The 22,073-nt window shown below is 39.2% G+C and overlaps 1 protein-coding gene across 5 annotated transcripts in view; it reads left to right on the top strand.

Moving 5' to 3' along the window:
* Positions 1-655: 655 nt before the first annotated feature.
* Positions 656-22,073, top strand: part of LOC126410881 (glutathione S-transferase theta-1-like) — a 129,366-nt gene continuing 107,948 nt past the window's right edge. The window contains exons 1-4 of one of the 5 annotated variants that reach the window (XM_050081325.1): positions 656-702; positions 8,595-8,657; positions 19,246-19,333; positions 19,419-19,569. In XM_050081325.1, coding sequence (XP_049937282.1) covers positions 684-702; positions 8,595-8,657; positions 19,246-19,333; positions 19,419-19,569 — 321 coding nt within the window. In that variant the 5' untranslated portion in view covers positions 656-683. Of the gene's footprint in view, positions 703-1,202; positions 1,352-1,422; positions 2,202-8,479; positions 8,658-19,245; positions 19,334-19,418; positions 19,570-22,073 lie in introns of those variants that run through there. The other 4 variants (XM_050081324.1, XM_050081321.1, XM_050081322.1 and 1 more) reach the window with 4 other exon arrangements.

Genomic DNA, 22,073 nt, shown 5'->3' with positions numbered 1-22,073 from the left:
CTAGCCGCGCGTGTCGTATGCCGCAGTGAATATACCGGAATAAAACTCAGTGAAATACAAGTCATTAATTTATTGAATATTCATTTTTACTTACAAATGTTCACATTAAATGTTGAAAAGTGTCTCACCTGTTGTTGAATACACAATTCAATTCGTCTAATCATGTTTCCAAACACAAGCCGTAACATTTCTTCTGTAACAGAAGCAGTGAAAGTGACTATTGAAGTTTTCAGTTCATCCATTTATTTTGGACGGTTTTTATAGACAGTTACTTTCACTGCACCCCAGAAGAAAAAGTAGTGTGGTGTTAGGTCAGGCGATCGTGGAGGCCAAAGTCCCTGTGAAATTATGCGATCACCAAAAACATCAGCAAGCAGTGACATTGAAACGCGAGCTGTATGAGCGGTTGCACCATCTCGTTGAAAATAACCGTTCAGTATTTCACTTAACACAAGTTCTCCTGTGAACGGGTACAGAGTATCACTGCAGTATCGTTGTGCGTTTATTGTTTCATTGAAAAACCCAGGCAGGCGAATAACCATACGGCACTACGGAGAGATTTTTTAAACACTCCGTACATATGAATCCATAGGCCAGACGAGAACGACGGAACAGTCACTGTGACTAAAGTCGTCCGTGTGCGCTAGCCGTATAAGTTTTCATGATGGTGCGACAGGGCTGCCATGCTAGTGAATGTACAAGGTACTGCTTTGAAACAGAATTTACCTCAGAATTTATCATTTGTGTTAAACAAGGTATCACTATGACAACGCAGATCATTTGTCCGTAACTTTCGATACCGGTAATGCAAAATGGTAAAATTGTGACTTACGAGGTGCCACATGTTAAGATGTTATGGAACGAATGAATGATTGATTTCCTTGGTTAACCAATTTGTTAATTTTATGTTACCCTTGTTTTTCACAATATTAAATATTGTTATAAGAATTACAGTCACGGGTTTAATCTAACAATTTTATTTATTGGAAATCCAATTATCTGTAAAATGTAAACAATGGTTTATAAGCATCCCATTCTAGAATAAACAAAATTCCTTTTTACTTCCGTTCTCGTATAATAAATATCAAGTTTTAAACGATATAAATTATGTCCCTAAGGCCCTCACCGTATATTTGGGTAGGGAAAAAAATGACAAGTACCTGTCACTTCTGACGCTGAACATGAAGGAGTCGAAATTCAAATAAACATAATACACGCTATGTTCGAGAAATGGGGGGAGCACAGTTTCATTATATGAAATGGATAGCCTGAGTAGGTTACAAAATACATTATCTTCACTGCAGTGTCGCGCATGACTCAGACATCTGGACATAATCAGATACCGGTACAGGTACGCCCATCATGTTATTGCCTCTAACACCAATGTTCAATCACACATAAAACAGTGTCCATTGTCAACATCAGAGATGCGATTGCGGTATTGCAGGGTTTCGATGTATTTACGTTTATCCGTAAACAAATATGTTGCCACATTTTTCGTATCGTAGGTAACATGTGTTTTATAACTTATAGGGCGCAGCAATCAGTCGTCCTTTTTATGCAGGTTTTATTTGGCAAATCCAGATTTGGTCTTGTGCCTAGCCATTATCAGTGCACTATTTTCTAGTCTCAATGCATGTCGGTTCCCTGTTGTTCGGGCGTCACAGTTCTTGATTCAAAGAACTAGACCAGAAAATGGTGCATTGATAATGGCTAGGCACTAGCCGAAGTCTGGATTACCCAAATAAAATCTGCAAAAAATGGACGACTGATTGCTGCGCTCTGTAATTTATAAATCATATCACAGCCACTGAGTGCACCCGCGTTCCTAATGGAAGGTAACCTGATATTATGTGTTTGTTCATATTGGAACTCACATGTAAAAAGAAAAAAAATTGTAAATAGTTCGCAGCATAGGTCATTGAATGTAATGACGCCTCTCATTGGGTGGCACAATCAATCAGTACCCGAACCGCAGTTCCTTAACGGTACCAAAACATCATCGACGCGTAAACAAACGATTAAAATGTTGACGTCGTTGCAAACGGACCGGTGACGAAGGATAAATCTCACTAACTGCAACCTGGACTTTGAACAGTAAAGTGGAGGGGACACGGTAACGAAAACAATTTACAGAGAAATCGTATCAGTTGTGTCGTGAGATCTGGGAAGAAGAAAACATCCCCGGCTTTTCAAGTAAGGTAAGATGCAATATCGCTCATTTATAAAGTATCACATTATTTTGAAAGACGCGTTTTACATGTAAACTAGTTCGTTCATTGACACAAGAATTTATATGAAACTCATAATCAGATAACGAGTAGCAGTGTTGGTTGTAAAGCTGCATGACAAGTACTAAAATACTGTAAACATATTTCTTTATTTACAAATAATATAATGTATTCAAGTAAATAGTAAGTTGTATGTAGGAAATAAACAGCACTATGTAATATAACTGAGGAGGCAGCAGCTTTTATTGTAATTTACATAATCAAAAGTAGCTGAAATAAGAATGAATATTCATTCAGCATTTTAGCATTAAGCTGTATGCAGATAGTTTATTGTTAATACAGTGTGCAGATTAAGTTTCTATGATTTGCTTGTCTTTTATTGATGTATACCTTGACCTATTTCACATTCCATTTTCACTTTATCCTTGATGGAATGTATAGAACAAGCTGAATGAATGAGATGATTGAACCCCTACCCCATGTATGTACAGCTACTCAATATGTAGAGTTGTATTCAAAAATGCATCAGTGACTCTTTCATTAAGTTGCTTAATAGAAATATCTGAGTTACACAGTGTGCTGAGGATGTATTTTATTTGAGAATATGTTGGGTCAAGCTGTTAGTTGAAGCCAAAATTCCTTTGATGTGTAACTGAGTGTTGTGACCAGTGAAATTAGGGCACAAATACAGTCTTTAAATGAAGCCAGTGTGCAAATATAAGTGCATCTTCTAAGCTGTCCCAGTTTTTTTTGTATGTTTGGTGTGTCACTTGATGTGGCATTACTTCATTGTAAACTATAGTAGCTAATTATCATCACAGGTGAAGAGAAAGCTGCCTGATCTTCTGTGGGAGGTGGAGGAGTACAGTATTCAGGTGTAATTTCTTAATGAAAAAGTGTTACAATTCTGTGAACAGTGCTCTTACAAGGAGATATTGGAGGGTGATACTTTCCATCTAACTGTGTGTGTAGTTCGTAGTTCACGTAAGAGCACTGGTTGTGAAAGTCGATGGTTCCACTTCAAGTTACTCTCCAATACAGTTATAATCTGCAGCAAACTTGCGTGGGGGAAAAGGGGGAGGGGATATTGCATTTGAATGTACAGTTTTGTGTACAGAGCTAAGTGGAAGAATTAATAAATAAGGGAAACATTTGGATATTTCATTTACTGTTCTTGAAGGATTCATAAGAGGATACTAGTGAACTACACAGAAGAAACTGTGTTGATGATCAGTATAAAAGTGAGCTTACATTATCAAAGTGTTTGCAAAAGAAGAGACACACATGTCTTATGACCTTCCAATGCACAAGATGCGCATTAGTAGCACCTGAGGAAGATAAGGTCAACCGAAACATTGTACACAGAAAAGGAACCATCAGCTGGATTCAATCAATTATACCGAGGAAAACTCTGAAATCAAATCATAAATATTGTTTGTGTTTTACTTCCATACTGGGGACTAGTGCAGCAGGGGATACAACCCGTCGGCTTTGGACAATGACGTCACAAGTGGCCAATCGAGAAGCGATTCTTCGTAGTGTTGTAGCTCCCTTCAGTGGCTGATAAGTGTTTTTTGGCTTTTTAAAAAAAAAATCTCACGAGATAGAATAAACAGATCCACTTTATTAAGCAATCAGTAAAAAAACGAAACTGAAACATAACAGCAAAAGCGAAAATGGTAAACTGCTCTCTGGCGGCTTGTGACGTCCTTGTCCAAAGCCGACGGGTTGTATCCCCTGCTGCACTAGACCCCCATACTGAGTGCCTTTAGTTTGATGTACACAAATTTGTTGAGGAATACTTGAGCCTCGTACAAGCAAAATGTCATTGGGTTGAAAGTATTACAGTTTTTAGACTAACAATAGATGGAAAGCTGAAAACATGTAACACAGTAGTCTTTCTATGTGAATGCTTACTGTTTGTATCTATGTCCTGTCTTGGTAACAGTGATGGTTCAGGTAAGTTGATTTGTCAGTGGAGAATAATTATGGTAATATAGACACTAAATGATACCATTGTAGCCATCTGATTTGTAAGCATTCCAGTATGAGTTAATTTGTGTAAGTTGAACTGTCTCTCCATTACATTATGAAAATGAGTTGACTCGCCTTTTCATGGTTTAATATTCTGAAGGAAAGTAGTACAGGTGCAAATAATATATTTAACTCAGGTTTTATCCAGTAGGATATGTGCCAGGAACTTAAGGGTTTAATGTAAAAAGCACAGAACTATATGAGTATCCTGTATAATAAACCAAATGATTTTGAAAATTGTGTTTTTGTGATAGATAATGCATCAATTCATTTGGCACTGTTATTTTTCATTGGATTTGCTGTTAATAGGGAGAAATGTGAAAGAAATTGCTGATTGCATTCTGTAACTGTGACAGAAATGTTCTATGCGTGTGAAGCACATCATTGCCAATTGTTAAAAAAATGGATAGAACATGGGAAAAAAAATTTAAAAAATGTGGCAATGATGTGTGTGTGTGTTTTGGAAAATCATACACCATGGAGCACTAGCACAATGTTTATCAAACTTTATAGACTTTATCATAGGCCTAACTGGTATTAAACAATGGAAAATGCAGGATGGGATAATGGTAGTGTTATGAAAAGGATAGATTACTACTCACCATGTAGAGGAGATGTTGATTCACAGAAAGGCACAACGAAAAGACTGCTATATATTTGAGCTATTGGCAAAAGGCCTTCTTTTGACAACACTATTAGGAAAGGGGTAGATTGCTGCTCACTGTAAAGAAGACCTGTTGAGTTGTACACACGCACAGGAATGTGACTGTCACATGAAGAACAATCTGGAGGAGCGAGGAAGGGGAAGGGATAGGAGAAAGAGTGGGGGAGAGAAGAGTGCTGTCAGGTGGTGCATGCTGGGACTAGTGGCTGCCAGGGGCAGTGTCTGGAGGTCGGGGTGCGGCGGGAACAAGAATGAAGAGCAGAAAAAGAGAGAACCAGGGACGGGGAAAGGATGGGTGGGTACATTGGCAGAAGGCAGCACACAAAGAGGGTGAGGGAATGTGAAAAGGGAGGAGGTGGAGGTGACAAGACGAGGGGCTGGGAACTGTTGGGTGGAGGGTGTGGGGACAGTAGCATGCTGTAGGTTGAGGTCAGGATGATGATGGGAGCAGTTTTGGTTGTCATACTAATATAAAACGCTGTGTAATGGCTGCAACAGAGCTGTATACAACATGGCTGCTTTCACAGATGGCCTGGCCTTTGATGGGATAAGAAAGCTTATAAATAAAATCCCTCTGTTACGGCCTTGCCACCTGGGGATGGTGTATTTGCAGTGACAAGAGCCCCCTTTCCAAGTACGCTGAAGGTCTCACCAAAGCTTCCAGAGACTGGCACTACTCCCAAGGCCTACTCCACAAACAGATTTCCTGTTCTGTCTCCCCACACCGAAGAACCAGCTACAAAAGAGTGTCTATGTCACCCAGTACCACCCTGGACAGTAACAACGGAACCACATCCTCCATCACGACTTTGATTGTTATATGTCATCATGTCATCATGCCATCAATTGAGGGACATCGTGCCCAAGATCCTCCCCATCCCACCAGAAGTGGTGTTCCTATGCCCACTCAACCTCCACAACATCCTGGTCCATCCCTGTGACACTTCCAATACCAATCCCTTGCCCATTGTATCCCAGACTTGCTGTTCAAGAATCTATCCATTCCTCAAGATGCCTGTGTGCACTGCAGTGTGTTTTCTTTCAAGAACATGCCATTTACTACCCTGCTCATAAAGTGTATGACATCAGGGTTTACCATTGTTGCCACATACTGCTGACCATTCAGCCTGTCTTCAACAATTACCAAATCTGTCCTATTTTCACATCCAATAGCTCCCACACAATTACTGAAGGAATTGGGGATGGAAGGATTGCAAGAATTGTTGCTTCCTGTGATCTTTCACCAGGGCATTTATGTGCACGTTGGCCTTGATCTGACTGTTTTGACTGACATCACAAATAGCCACTTAGTGTCCCAGTTGACCCTGCCCGTATATCATGCAAGAATATTTTGTCTGTGGTATAGTGTCAGTGGTAAACAGTGCAAGAAAAATTATAACTTTAGATCCTATCCCACTTTCCAGTAATCTGTTCCCGAAGTTTGTAGTGGCACTGTACCAAAACCTTTGCCTGGATTTAGATGTTTTCCTTTGTCTATTCACCAGTCAGTCACAAAGTCCTACAATCCTCTTGTGCTGAAGTACTCCTGGAAAGATGGCTTCCTCGTCCTCTAACCATACTCTTGTCCTGAGTTCATTTCATCTCCACTCATTCTGCCATCCTCTGAGCATGCCGTGTTTCAGTCTCCCCAGAAACATTCCTATAATGTTGCACTGCAGTCATCGTCTACTTGCATCATTGTTCACCTGTAGGAATGGCTTTTTCATGTGTTGAAAATGTTAAATAAGCTCACATAACTATGAAATTTTTATTAACATGGCATTGAAATCTTTGATTGTTAGTTTGGTAGAGTTGCATGAAAGTGTAACGCTTTCCAGGTCTTTATGCATATTGTATATTTTTTGTTGTTACTGACATACTAAAATGACTTGTAAAAAAAACATTACAAAGCTTTACAAAAGCTGTAATGTTACCTCATGTAGATTTTGATATGAGTCACTTTAGACTCAGCAAACAATAGAGACTCAATCTGGAAACAAGACACTAGTTGAATGACTTATAAGTTGTTCATAAGAAACAATTTAACCCATAATTTCACAAATACCAATGTTACAAGTGAACTTCAGAAGTCAATATTGAATCTCAAATTAACTGAATGTGTGTGTACAAAATTCTTTGACCTCTTTATTAATAGTAACAATTTAATTAGGGTCAATACATTGTTAAAGTAACAAAAAAGTTTAACAAACATTGCATTTGGGAGTATCTTTCAATGTGTTTATTTGCTTGAAAAAATGTAAGCAAATTTTGCATCTCTTTATGACAGTCTTACAGAATAATTTTTAGTTCAATTGCGTTGAAAAATTGTTATTGTGTAAAGGCGTTTGCAACACTTATAAAAGTTTAAAATTGATATCTGACTATTTTTTGTGATGGTCATAAAGCACCACTCCACTCAGTGTAAACGGTACAGAAAATGCATTGGTGTTGCTAAGATAGGGCTGAAAGATATTTTCATGTTCTGTACCTATTAAACATCATGGAAAATGCGTTGGTATTGTTAGGATTAAGGAATTGTGATGTTCTTACACTAACTTGCCAGTTCATGTACTCCTTAAGTACATTTATCACTTAAGAGAGAAAAACACATTTCAGGTGATATATACAACTGCAAAGAAGATAAAGAAATAATTACTACATAGCATTTGCGGTTTTGTTTAAGGTTCAAGATGCAATTCCACTTTGCGCCAGAAATAAGTAAGTTCACCATGGCTATAAAGCAATAGTTTGGAAATACTCAGAAATTACTACATAAATGTGAAATGAATTAACTACTCAGTGGGGAAAGAGCCCCCTCCCCCCCCCCCTACCTTTTGTATAATACATAGGAAACTATGCAGTGTGAAGAAGACTCAGCAGATGTGTGTGCAGTGATAGATATTCAGTAACTTAGACAATGATAAACCAGACCTGCCTTTTTGTGTAAGTTCTTGCTTCTGAGATGATGATACTTGTTTTGTTGGCAATGAGGTTAAGGAGATAGCATATGGCATTTATTAAAAGTATGAATGGACAAATATTAATGATGGGTAACCGTGGATGAAGTGTCAATATAATAAGCTGCTTGTCTGTGCCGCATTCCTTCATTTGTTCCTCAACCCCTAAGATTTCCAATTCATGATGTGACTTTGTTGTGTATGGGTGTGAGTTAAATTTCCATCCAGTACTAAATTATGTGTTCAAAGCTTCTCCTTACTTATTTATCATACATATGACATGGTTACTCCACAAGTTCCATTATGTATGTTATACTGCATTCATAAAAAATACAAATGTTGTAATTTAGTAGTAAATGATACCTTCAACCTTCACTTGTCATTTCTCATACCAATAGGTCAGGGTCCACATATGTTACCTTAGTTTGCACACTGTTGTTACAAACTGTAAGGCGCTGATCTCCATTATTTTCTGGAATACATGTGACAGTAATGAGTGTGGAATTAACAAATAAAACAAAGTACTTGGATGTCTGATGTTAGTTCCTTAATAAAAGGTAACATGTTAATTTGTGGTTGTATCAACATTGCAGATTTCAGAACAACAGCACAGCCTACAATTTTTGTCATATTTGTAACGTGACTTAAAGAAACAAATAATGTCATTAAAATTTTACTTTGATATTTTCTCGCAACCATCTCGAGCAGTACTTCTCTTTCTGAAATTAAACAAGATACCATTCGAGCCTAAGAAGATAAATTTACTGAGAGGTAAGTATTAAATCACAATTTCTAAGATACAAAACCTTAACCAAATATTGAAATTTATGCTAAAAGTGTATATTGATGTCATTTGCAGAAAATTATTAGTTTCCAAAAGAGACTGATGAGCTGGTTGGTATGTACCTTAAGAAATAACAGCTGCCAGTATAAGTGATAGCACACAGAAAAATAACACTTCAAGTCTGTGGAACTATACTGTAGATATCTTCTTCAGAAAAGAAGGGGAATCAGTTTATAGATGCTGGATAGGAGAAGGTTTTGAAGGAGATTTCCCCCACAACATGGGAGGGTGGTGTGGACCTAATTTATATGAAGAGGATAGGGGGCCAATGAAAAAACATCAGAAAAGTGATGAAAGGTAGTACATTAGTAGACTGTGTGCCATGGACAGTGGTGTTGGGTTATTGAAGCCAAATGGCCTGTGTGTTATAGCATCTGCTCAGGTCTCTTTGACTCATTCTGTTAAGCATGTTCAGCAATTTGGTGCTAGGGGCATCCCCAAGGTGGACTGTTTATTTGTGTTCTTTTGTGTGTTCTGGCTTTTTTGTTGGCTTTCATCTCTATATAGAAAGGAGTGCAGTCAACACATATCATCTAGTAAATGACAAGACTAGTTTTGCACATGGCCCTACATCTAGTGTAGTATGTTCTGCGAATGGTGTGGCTGTAGTAAGTATAGTATAAATTGGGTGTATTAGGCACATTTTGTGGAGTGATTACTTTCAGTAGGTAAAAACCTTATGGTAGGGGTGAATTACTTAGTTTCAAGTTCCATGAATCATTTTTATGATAAATCATAATGATGTGGAATGAGTCAGCTTATATTCACATCACAAATTATTTTGTGAATATGGCTATATCCTGATCACGTGTATATATGAGTTAGTAATTTGTAGCCACCATCTTTTACACACTACAATAATAGACATTTCTCTACAGAATAGGAGTAGTTGTCAGAAACTTTTTCAGGTTTTTTTTAAATGATGATCTGAAAGTAAATATATAGTGTAGCTGGTATCATACTCTCTTACTAATTCAGATAACTCAAGTTCTGAGGAACTACTGTGTTTGTGTGATTTGGCAAGAGATCATTACAGCTATGGAGACAGTTAGTTGTTATACTTCATTCTCTTTCATATGTAGTTTGTGCGTCTGCTATGTTGCATCGTATTGAACATAACTGTGGTAATATTTTAATTTAAATAGGTGTCTTTCAGATGGAAGAATTTGAGTTAAATACACACCTTGTTTGGCTGTAGAGCTTTCTGTTGTGCACAATCAGTTTCCAGACTACATATGTGGACCATGTTCTGTTGTTTCTGTTTTATGATTGTCCTTAGATGAACCTTGATAATATTTGTTATTAATTATAGCCATGCACCCATCTCATGGCAATCATTTTTTTCAATGGAGACTGAGCTATATTGCCATGAGCTCTGGTACACAAAGTCTGGTGTAGTCATTAGCATCGCTGGCTGGTGTGGTCAGGGTCATTGATTTAAACCTGACCACCAGCAATTCTTTCACATTTGTCATTTCTGGAAGATTCTTGAAATATTTTACATTTGTGATGTTTGTATACCTGTAATATTCAATGGTGATATGAATATTAGCATTCTGGAATGTCCGTTGTTTTTATAAATAACTGCACTCTCAGTCCAGGAGATGAGTTCTGTTCTGGCTGTAGATTGGTGTCAGTAATAAATCTGCTTTCAGCTCTAAGTGTTGTAATTAATTCGTAATCCCCTCTCCAGATTTAGACTTGATTGTGGTTTCTATATAACGTTGTTTGGTGGATATGGCAGATACATCAGATCATCTGTATCACTTAGCTCCAATCAGGCAGTGTAAAAGCCATCTCCTGCATGGACAGGAAATGTAATACAAACAGCTCATCATTCCTAAGATCCATTTGTTCAGGGAACCAATGGACTCCAAACTGGTAGGAAGTCAGCTGCACGTCGGTTATCTATTAGTGTTTTCTGGAGATGTTGGTCTGGACCCGATGAAATGGTTAAAGGGATTCAACTGGTTCTTGCCAAATACATGATGATGTGTTTTACAAATGTATACTTCTACGTGGGCAGCACAGCCCAACCTGGCAATGGATTGAGAAGCTAAATAGCTGCAACAGATTCCATGCCGAACTGAAGAAACTGTTTGGTGACAATCAACAGCAAGTCCACTTAGCAGACCAATTGAAGGACAGGTCCAGTGTCATGGCAAAACAACACAGCCATACAAACAAATTGGTTTGGCCCGTTGCAACATTGTGAATCCAAGTATGGCAGAAATTGACAAATTCTCATGCATTTAGTGAAAGGAGTCGCAGAAGATGTGTACCAATCTCTTGTGGTAAAAGATCCCACTATAACAGAAGAATTCATCAGGTGGTGGCAGTGCATCCAGGAAATACAAGAGAAAAGAGTTGGACAGAAGAGGTATGATGGACTGCCGAATGTGGTCCCTATGGCAGTTGTGGAAGAGCACCATGACCTCACTTCTCTCATACACAGGAAGTTAAGTATGATTTGCAGTGTATCCATGTAGATGTAGAGGTGTAGCGTTGTATGGCAGCCTTAAATGTCCGGCAAAATACACAAGAATTAGCAGCAGTGAATGTAGACCCATATGTCAGGAGGTAGTAGAGAATATTGAAAACTATATGTATCAATCTTTGGCACCAGTTCACTATCAGTCAGTCAGAATGGACCCAGCCAAGTAGGACTTATGCTGCTTCTGTCAAAAGACACCCCAGCATCCAACTGACAGGTACAATCAACTCCTCTATGTAAAACGTCCCACAGAAAAACAGACATTTGTAGGATGGAGGACAACACACCAGTCTGTTTTCACTGTGACCACCTGGACATATTGCATGCAACTGCAGAGAAAGAGGATAAGTATTCCAAAATTATCCCACGCGATATCAACCATCACAACAACCCTATTCATGTCAGTCAACTGCAGACAATTATAGTTGACCTGTGAGCCAAAGTCCATCGCAGTTCCCTGGAAAAGGTTGTTCTCTAATATGCCATAGCCATTTCCTGTTAGTGTGCTGAGGTACTAGCTGCTTGTCCACCCACTGAATTCAGGAAACCTAAGTGATGTGGCCGTCCATGGAGGTGAGGCCACCAAAGATGAAAGTCTTCCATGGATGAAAGTTACCAGGATAACAGGAAATCTCATCAACATCATCATCAGTGATCAACTAGTCCAGGTGCTAGTTGATTCAGGGGCTTCTTTTCCTGTAATGTCAAATATCTATGCTGCCAGCTAAAGAAGACTATGTTCTGTGATGCAAAAGCAGTTGTGCTGAGGGTCACAAATGGGAAATACACCCAGCTGACAGAAATATGTGTTGCAAGAATGGCTATCAGTGACAGAAATAGCCCTTCATATTTGTAGTTTTAACAGAATGTAGTCATGATGTTATTCTTGGATGGGACTTCCAGCATGTATCACAAGGAGTCACAGAATGTGTAAGGTCAGAGTTCCAGGTGGACAAAGATATTCCAACAAGCACACTTTACAAAAATTGATGTGGACTTTTGTATGTTGTTGAAGAAATTTTTAGCCCACCATCATCAACAAGAGAGTTCCAGTCATCATTTGAGATGCACAGTTAAACTATGAAGATCTTGTTAAATGCAAAAGGCTACTATGGGCACAAAAGAAATCTGCATGTCAGTGCTGGTCATCAATTTTATGGGTGGTCAAGAACTTTGAATCATCAGTTGTCACAAACAGCCACAACTTATCACCAAAGGTGCCATGTGGTTATAATTAAAGTGCAGCTACTCATGGAGGTCCAGTATGGGCTGTAATTATCATATGGCAGTGAAACTTGGTAGATATTCTAATGCCTTATTGCAGAGCCGATTTATGCTGTAAAAAAATTGGTTCCAATTTTGGCCATCAGGTGTAAAGCTGGTGTTGCACAGTGCCTCGTCGACGTCTCTGGTGCTCATATTGAACAAATTGGGTAAGTGGCAGATAAAAAATCAACATTATGTGTTTCTCACTTATTTGAACTTTTATGCCCATATCCAGTTCCTAATCAATTACATATGGAAACCTTCCTATATGTCTTTCTTGCATTCGTAGTGCCAGCTTTGCATCTGGTGGCCAAACTTGGAACTAATTTTTTTCCAGTGTAAATTGGTTACACATTAACACCTTATGATATCTACTAAGTTTGTTGCCATATGACAAACACAGCCCACACTTGACTTCTGTGAGCAGCTGTTGTTTAATTATAACCATCTGGTGTATGCTTAGGGACATCAAACAAGTCAAGGAAAGGTAGCTTAGTGTTATCAACGAAGAATTGCTCTCTACTACCACTACAGATAGAGCAGGGGAGGAAGCTACTACTGAGGTGCCAATAGGTTCTGGCCTGGCAGAGGAACAACATTGGCAAGTAATAGCCTTTATTAGGCTTTATTTATGAAGGGTCTTAATCCTCAGCTTCATGTGTGACATCCAAAAAGTGACAGAGAAAATGATATGGCCCAAAGTAGCATTTTAGTAACTTTTCTGATAGTCCTGCTTTCTGAATTTGCATAAAAATCCATACCATATCTTCCAGACTATCTCACTGTCTGGTGCTTTGGTATTATAGCACTCTGAATTTTTCTCTCAAGTGTTCATGGTCTATATGCAAGCTAGCAGCCTCACTTCTTTGGCCCTTGTGATGATGATGTGTCTCATGAAGTCATCCTGAGTGTCATCTGGTTGAAACGGAAACAGTGCATCCACTGTTCTTTCACCTTCACGACCCTCGAGTAGAAACAATGGCATGTAGCCTGCAGTGTCTTGCTTCGCTGTGTTTTATGCGGATGTCACTAATGGCAGTGTTGTATCCCAATCTTTCTATTTGACATCAAATATGTTGAGCGCATTTCTGCCAATGTCTCGTTAAAACATTCTGCGAGGCCATGTCTGTGGATGCTAAGCAGTTGGCATCCTGTAGGTGATTTCACAAAATGAAATTGCCTCCAATACTAGTCTGGACTGGAAAACTTTTCCACAACCAGAGATCATCACACAGGTGCTCCATACTTCAACATGATGTCTTCTACAAGGAACTTTGCAATTGTCAGAACTTCAGTAGTCAGCATAGCTATGGTGACAGCACAGCAGCTGAGGTAGTCAGTGCAGGGTATTATCCATCAATTCCCATTTGTCGACTTCAGGAACCTCCCCGAGAGACTGATTTCAATTCAGAGGAATGGCAGTGCTGCAGGCAGGATTGTCTCAATGTGCCCCAAATGGCTTCTGTCATAGGCATTCCTTACAGTGGCTCATGTAGTGTCTAATAGGTCAGTAGAGACCTGGCCATTGAGCCCTGCGCCTTATTCTGTCTAGAATCTCCACAAATCCCTTGCGATCAGATCAGATGCTGGACTTTCGAGCAAATACTTTAGAATCGGTAGCCACAGATGAGCTGGGATGGCAAGCAGTCATTTCCACACCACTAGATTATACAATGTTCTGTTTTTTAACTTGAACCCTCTTGGGTGAGTTCCTCATTCTTCAGGACTTCCATGGTTTCAGCAGTGATGGATCTTCTCTCTGTTCAGCAGCAATGTCATTTAATGCAGTGACGTTAAGATTTTGTCTGCACTATTATGTTCCACCAAGGGATTGCTTCAAAGGCAGACAGTGTCCTTGTTTGTTTTTGCACCTATTTTTGTGTGGGATGGTGATGTATTCCTGAATCATGTGTGCCCATCTCACCAACTGACCTGACGAATCCTACAGACTAGTCAGCCAGTATACAGAATGGTGATCTGTCACAACGGTGAACAGTTTGCCAAGTAAATATGGCTAGAATAAGTTGATGACTCAAACTACTGTGGGGCACTCTTTCTCGGTTCTAGGGTAGTTCTTCTTGGCCTTGAAGAGTACTCTTTTCAGACCTTTCTGAATTTGTACTAAAACTGTCTTTATCCTTCAGTGTGAAGTTCTGTCTGAGCAGACTGTGGCTGTAGTTCGTGGCGGTAAACAGGAGACTATAGCAGGGCCGGAGACTTTCAACAGCTGAGAAGTTATTGCCTATCTCACATTTCTGATATGTGAAGTGTGTAACAGAGATCTTGGTACATGTCTACAATGCCATTGGTTCTTAGGACCAGGAATCATTGTAAAGTAAATGAATCAGAGTCTGTGTCCGTATGGGTTAAAGGTGCACGGTTCCACATTAACACATTATGTTATATAATAAGTTTCGTTGCCATGTGATAATTACAGCTCACACTGGACTTCTGTGAGCAGCAGCTGCTCTTTAATTATAACCATCTGGTGTATGCTTAGGGACGTCAAACAAGTCTAGGAAAGGTAGCTTAGTGTTATCAATGAAGAAGCATCCTACCACTATAGATAGAGCATGTGGAAAGCTACTGCTGAAGTGCCAATAGGATCTGGCCTGACAGAGGAACAACATTGGCAAATAATAGCCTTTCTGCATCAGTTTTCATATGCTCTCAAATCTGGAGTGGAGGAAAGACAGACAGAGCAGCCCACGATAAAACTCTGTATCGACACTGGGGATCATCTATTGATTACTCAGTGCTCATATAGAGTGCGGCCAGCTGAACAAAGGATAATCTGGGAGGAATTGGAAAATGTGCTGCAAGGTATCATTAAAAATCCAGAGTGAACAAGTTCAAAAGAAATATATCTGTCCCTTGCTGTGCATTGATAACACCCTGGAATGCTTGAAAGGAGCTATGTATTTCTCAACTACGGACATGCAGACAGGGTACTAATAAATCGAGGTTGATGAGGCTGGCCTTTGTGACTCCTGATGGCCTCCACGAGTTCAAAGTTACGCCATTTGGATTGTGGAGAATATGTATCTTCTTTCAAACATTTGATGAACAGCCCACTTTGACACACTTAAATGGTGACATGTCTCTTGTATCTGGATGACATTGTCATTTTTTTGAAGGCATTTCATGAATTTATAAGCTGATGACAACCTTGTTGAAATGTGTTCAGACTGCTGGTCTTCGCCTGACACTGAAAAAGTGCCTCCTTGTTGCTCAGGAAATAAAAATCTTGCAGCACCTAGTGAATGGCAGAGAGTCCATTCTGATCCAGAGAAAATAAGAGCAGTCACATATTTTCTGTCTCCGCGGCACATTTGTGATCTGAAAGGTTTCCTCGCAATGTGCTCATACTACCAGTAATTCATAGAGGACTTCTGTACCAAGGCATGTCCCTTACAAGAACTACTGCAGGGAGATGCCAAATTTTCGTGAAACAAGGCACAGGAAAGCTCTCCGCCTGCTTAAGGAGGTGCTAACATTTTCTCTGAAGAACGCTCAGAGAGAACTTCACACTTATGCTTCTGGTTTTGGGACAGGGACAGTTCTAGTACAAATTCAGGAAGGTCTGAAAAGAGTTCTCTTCACTTCAAGGCCAAGAAGAACCACCCTACAACTGAGAAAGAGTACCCCACAGTTGTTAAAGTCATCAACATATTCTAGCCATATCTACTTGGCAAACTGTTCACCATTGTGACACATCAACATTCTGTATGTTGACTGACTAGTCTGTAGGGTCCGTCAGGAATACAGCTTCAGGAATACATCACCATCCTACACAAAAATTGGTGCAAACACAAACAAGGACGCTGTCTGCCTTTGAAGCAATGCCTTGGTGGAACATAATAGTGCAGACAAAATCTTAACGTCACTGCATTAAATGACATTGCTGCCGAACAGAGAGAAGATCCATCACTGCTGAAACCATAGAAGTCCTGTAGAATGAGGAACTGACCCACAAGGATTCCAGTTTATAAACAGAACATTGTATACTCTAGTGGGGCAGAAATGGTTTGCTTGCCACCCCAGCTCATCTGTGGCTACCGATTCTAAAGTATTTCCTCGAAAGTCCAGCATCTGATATGATCACAAGGGATTTGTGGAGATTCTAGACAGAATAAGGCGCAGGGCTCAATGGCCAGGTCTCTACTGACCTATTAGACACTACACGAGCCACTGTAAGGAATGCCTATGACAGAAGCCCCATTTACCTTTGGGGCACATTGAGACAATCCTGCCTGCAGCGCTGCCATTCCTCTGAACTGAAATCAGTCTTTCGGGGAGGTTCCTGAAGTCGACAAATGGGAATTGATGGATAATACCCTGCACTGACTACCTCAGCTGCTGTGCTGTCACCAAAGCTGTGCCGACTACTGAAGTTCTGACAATTGCAAAGTTCCTTGTAGAAGACATCATGTTGAAGTATGGAGCACCCTGTGTGATGATCTCTGGTTGTGGAAGTGTTTTCCAGTCCAGACTAGTATTGGAGGCAATTTCATTTTGTGAAATCACCTACAGGATGCCAACCGCTTAGCATCCACAGATATGGCCTCGCAGAATGTTTTAATGAGACATTGGCAGAAATGCGCTCAACATATTTGATGTCAAATAGAAAGATTGGGATACAACACTGCCATTAGTGACATCCGCATACAACACAGTGAAGCAAGACACTACAAACTACATGCCATTGATTCTACTCCAGGGTCGTGAAGGTGAAAGAACAGTGGATGCATTGCTTCCGTTTCAACCAGATGATACTCAGGATGACTTCATGAGACACATCATCACCAGAGCCGAAGAAGTGAGGCTGCTTGCTTGCATATAGACCATGAACACTTGAGAGAAAAATTCAGAGTGCTATAATACCAAAGCACCAGACAGTGAGAGACAGCCTGGGTGACATGGTATGGATTTTTATGCAAATTCAGAAAGTGAGACTATCAGAAAAGTTACTAAAATGCTACTTTGGTCTGTATCGTTTTCTCTGTCACTTTTTGGATGTCACACATGAAGTGAAGCTGAGGATTAAGACCATTCATAAAAAAGACAAAAGTGCAGAGACATTGTGCCTGTCCTCTGTATGAAGCCCTACGAAAGTCCAGAGGTGCAGATTGGCAATTGGTGGTTCAAGAAAAATGAAGACTCACTCAGTGGTTATGAAGCTTCGACAGAAGGGACTATCTTCAATGATCATCATAGTGAAGAGGATGCAACAACACTACTGGAATGTAAGAATCGACCCTTGCCGTCATACAGAAGACTATTCAAGAGATCTAAGATCTTTTGTGCTGTCTTCGGCTCCACTGTGGACTTCTGAAACAGCGGGAGGAGTGCCATGAGTTCTGGGGCATCAGTGTGGTGTAGTAGTTAGCAAATATTTTGTATTCGAGGTTACTTCAGCTTTGTATTTGTATACAAATAAAAATATCATTTACCAAATTGTGGTTAGCACCACTGGCTGGTGTGCTGCGAGTCGCTGGTTCAATCCCAACCACCAGCATTTATTAATTATTTTTTATTTATCATTTCTGGAAGGTTCTTGAATTATCTTATGTTTGTATATATGGAATATTCAGTGTTTGTTAAAAATAAATAAATAATTGCACTCTCTGTCCGTATGATGAGTTCTGTTTTGGCTGTGTATTGCTGTCTGTGATAAATCTGCATTCATTTCTAAGTTTTATACTACATTAACGATCCTGCCTTTGGATGTGGACTTGATTGTGATTTCAGTATGATGATATAGTACTATTGTTTCTCCTCTCCTCTATCTTGTTATATCTTGACTTAATTTTGATTTACCAATCACAGAATGGCTAATAGTATAAAGGCTTTCAGTGGCAGTTACCTGTATAAGGGAAAGGGGCAGGGGATGTGCATTAAACACATACATATATTCATAGCCCAAAAACATTCAACAGCCTATATCGCATAAATATTTCTTTATTTATGACAACCAGTTTCAACAGACTTTACTGTCATCTTCAGGTTTTAAAAATATTTTTAAAGATAACAGCAAAGTCTGTCGAAACCAGTTGTCTTAAACAAAGATATATTTATGCGCTCTAGGCTGCTGAATTTTTTTAGTACGTAAAACAAATCACTCCTTCGGTCCTTTCAAAATGAGGAAATTCAGTCGTATGTAGACTACTCGATGACATGCAGTAAACAGCAGTTAGGAATGAGATCGGTTCTGCTTCTGCTTCTGCTTCTAACTGAACATTAGATTTACTTTTGAATATTTCTTTTTACTGAAGTTTTTAAGTTGGTTCTCAGTTTCACACATAAATGTACAGGACTCAGAATTTTTCACGGTTATGTTCCTTGGGATTTACCTGCCAGCAACTGTTCAATAAGAAATTAATTTTTGAGTTCTGGGTAACAAGGCAAAGTTTTGGGGAGTGCTGTATAGATAGTCCTGTAATGACATGACTAAGCAGTGAATATGTGTGCTTCGTAGAGGGGCTGACATTGAAATTGTTGATTATCAAAGTGATTGTACTGGATTTTATAAAGTGTTTCTTTTAATTGATTCTTTTAGCTTTCTAATTCACAGTTGTTTCATTACTGACTGAGTAGAAATTTCAAGCACTCAGATTTTAACTTTGTTAGTGTTTTTTTTCTAATTGTTGTTATTTGAAACATCATAAACAAGTACTTTGAAGGTATGTAACTAATAACTTTGAGCATTAACTAACATACTTCAAGTACACAATTATTGCATTAAATTTTTTCAGGGGAACATTACAGTGAAGAATATGCTACGATAAATCCATTTCAGAAAGTTCCAGCTGTTGTACATGGCAACTTTGCACTTTCTGAAAGGTGACTATAATTTAACTATGATACTCTTTCTGTTTAAAAAACCAGAGAGCCAGCTAGTACAGTAATTATATCAATATGCTTATAGTGTGGCCATCTTACGCTATCTCTGTCGAGAATTTGAAGTTGCCGATCACTGGTATCCAAAGGACAGCAAGGCACAGGCAAGAGTTGATGAATACCTTGAATGGCAGCACATTGAAATTCGAGCCAACTTAGTGAACTACTTCCGAACAAAGGTAGTATTTTCCTTTGATGAGGTAACCTTAATTTAGAAAAATACAAATAGAAGCTGGGTTCTTTTTTATCATCAGTCTTTTGACTGCTTGGAAGCAGTTCACCATGATTTCATTACTTATGTCAGTCTCTTTATCAAAGAGTAGCACTTACACCCAACATCATCAGTTATTTGTTGTATGTATATATTTTTAATACCATGAAAGTTGTAACATGATGTTCTACCGTATCTTCCTTCGCCGTCGCCGTTGTCGTTGTTACCGTGAGACACCGTTATACCAAGAGGAAAGGCGCGTCGATCTTAGAGCATGAGATATGATTACCTTAAGCCATTGACAACACACAACGGTCATGGTAGCACCTGATTCCAGAATAGCTGCAATAGTTAAGATCTACGAACTGTCCCCTGTTGACCAGGTCCCCAAAACTTAACTCGTAACGAGATCCCTTCAAAGCAAATTGTCATAACGATCGTCTATAAAGGCTTCGTACAACGAGAAGAAATGTTACGGTTTATGGAATAATAACAGATACGACCAAACTGTCTTGTCTCTTCTGCTTTATTTAACATAACTTCGTTCGCAGTTTCATTTCGCATTCACCACTCATTCACCGAAACCCTTTGATGAACAGTTTTGGTTGCTTAACACCAACAGTCAATGATAATGATACAGCTTTTCTCCTTTTTATAAATTGAAGCCCGCTCTCCGTGATATAATTTTAAAAAAATAGACTTATCCCGGAATTGACCGCCCTGTAGGTGTACTCAATTTAATGACCACACTTCGCTGTCCGCTATTTCGCATAACTGAATGTCCATTTGTTAGTCTGATTATACACTGTAGCTATTTAAAATTCGCCCCTATAATTTTCACAACACACAATTAGCACTTCGTTACTTGTTTTTTTCTTTTTTCTTCTTCTAAGAGTAAACGGAAAAAAAAGACGCCGTATCATCGGCTTAGTCGATATAAAGCAAAACACCTTAATATGCCCAATTTTACCTCTTCTTATAGGATCGGCTACCTTACTCATTAATTTATTACATATTATTTCCAATAACGCTAAACAGGTATCACCGTTATATTTTAATTGTATTCAAAAGCATGTTACTACTATTATGACCGACCAAATCGTGCGGCGTGCGTTTTTAATGATAACTTTACGCTATTCAAGTTCCGTTACAGCTGTCTTGACTCGTAATGTTACAATGTCTTAACACAAACTCTATCTATTTTTCCCATATATTTAGTGAATAGAGCAAATAGAACAGTTAAGTTTACCATATAGTGTTGTTTCTGAATGAAGTACAACTAGCTCTATTTTCAGTGCCAAAAGCTAATGTTTGTATCAACAGGCAACTGTTTTTTTAATGCAAAGTAAATGCTGTTTTAGCTTAGGTCTGTCACCCCATATATCATACTGCACACAGAATCATTGTGATGATGATAAATTGTTATTTTGCCTGCTTTATACTAGTGAACCAACTTTCTTCAGTATATGCTTCAGACTGTACCTTTTAGTCTGGTGGCAAATCCTCATCCCTTTGCTCCTAGGGAATATTTGTTTGTATTGCAGCTGGCAACCTATATAGAGCCAATCAGGCTGGGGGCTATGAGAAGCACACTGGCCACCTTCAGCACCACTATAATGTTTGAAGCCTACCAGTATAATGAAACTGATGAGGCTGTATAACAAATCATTGGAACAGTTACAAACATCCCTGAAGAGACAATTCCATCTTTCTTCAGTCCTTTCCATGAGAAAACTTTGCCTGGTGCTCTGGGTAGACCTCTTTCTCATTCATCTCACTGTGTAATTGATTCTGAGATATGTCTTTATCCTTTCGGATCCACTGTCAGTCTACATCCGGCATTATGATTTTCTTCTGTGGCTCTGATGTTGGACAATGTCAGACACATTTCCATTATTCTCCTTTCCGGCTGCCCCATTGTTGCAATTTGCTATGTACATGGGAGTACTTCGTATGAAGATCTGCCAACTCGTAGTGTGTTGCATTCACATGTTTCTAATAGGATAATGGCCAGTAGAAGACGTGTAAGTGATGATGATATTGCCAGGTGGCTTATCGAAGGCATTGAGGATGGAGGACAGTTTAGTGACGAAAGCAATTAGGAAGAAACTTCCACCGTGTGCGATGTAAGTTCTAATGAATCAGAATCTGCTGATGGTGTGGAAAGTGATGAAGAGACACTTCCCGTAGCAATGCTCTAGAAGATTGATCACAATGGTGGGTGTAATATCATGAAGTTTACTTTTTCTGTCATGCATCAAGGTTTTACCATCCCTCATGGTGTTCAGCCAAAATCCGAACATGAATATTTCCAACTCATCTTCACTGGCAATCTTACTAGTGAAACTGTGAAAGCTACAAATATGTGTAAGGTGCAGAAAGTCACTCCACTTATAAAAAACACCATGTGTCACTCATGGAGGGATGTTTCATTAGAAAATCTGAATGCTTTACTTGGGTAATAGTGAACAT

This window comes from Schistocerca serialis, chromosome 1, assembly GCF_023864345.2.
Source record: "Schistocerca serialis cubense isolate TAMUIC-IGC-003099 chromosome 1, iqSchSeri2.2, whole genome shotgun sequence".
NCBI classification, from domain to species: domain Eukaryota; kingdom Metazoa; phylum Arthropoda; class Insecta; order Orthoptera; family Acrididae; genus Schistocerca; species Schistocerca serialis.
This window is presented reverse-complemented; position numbering and strand designations above follow the sequence as displayed.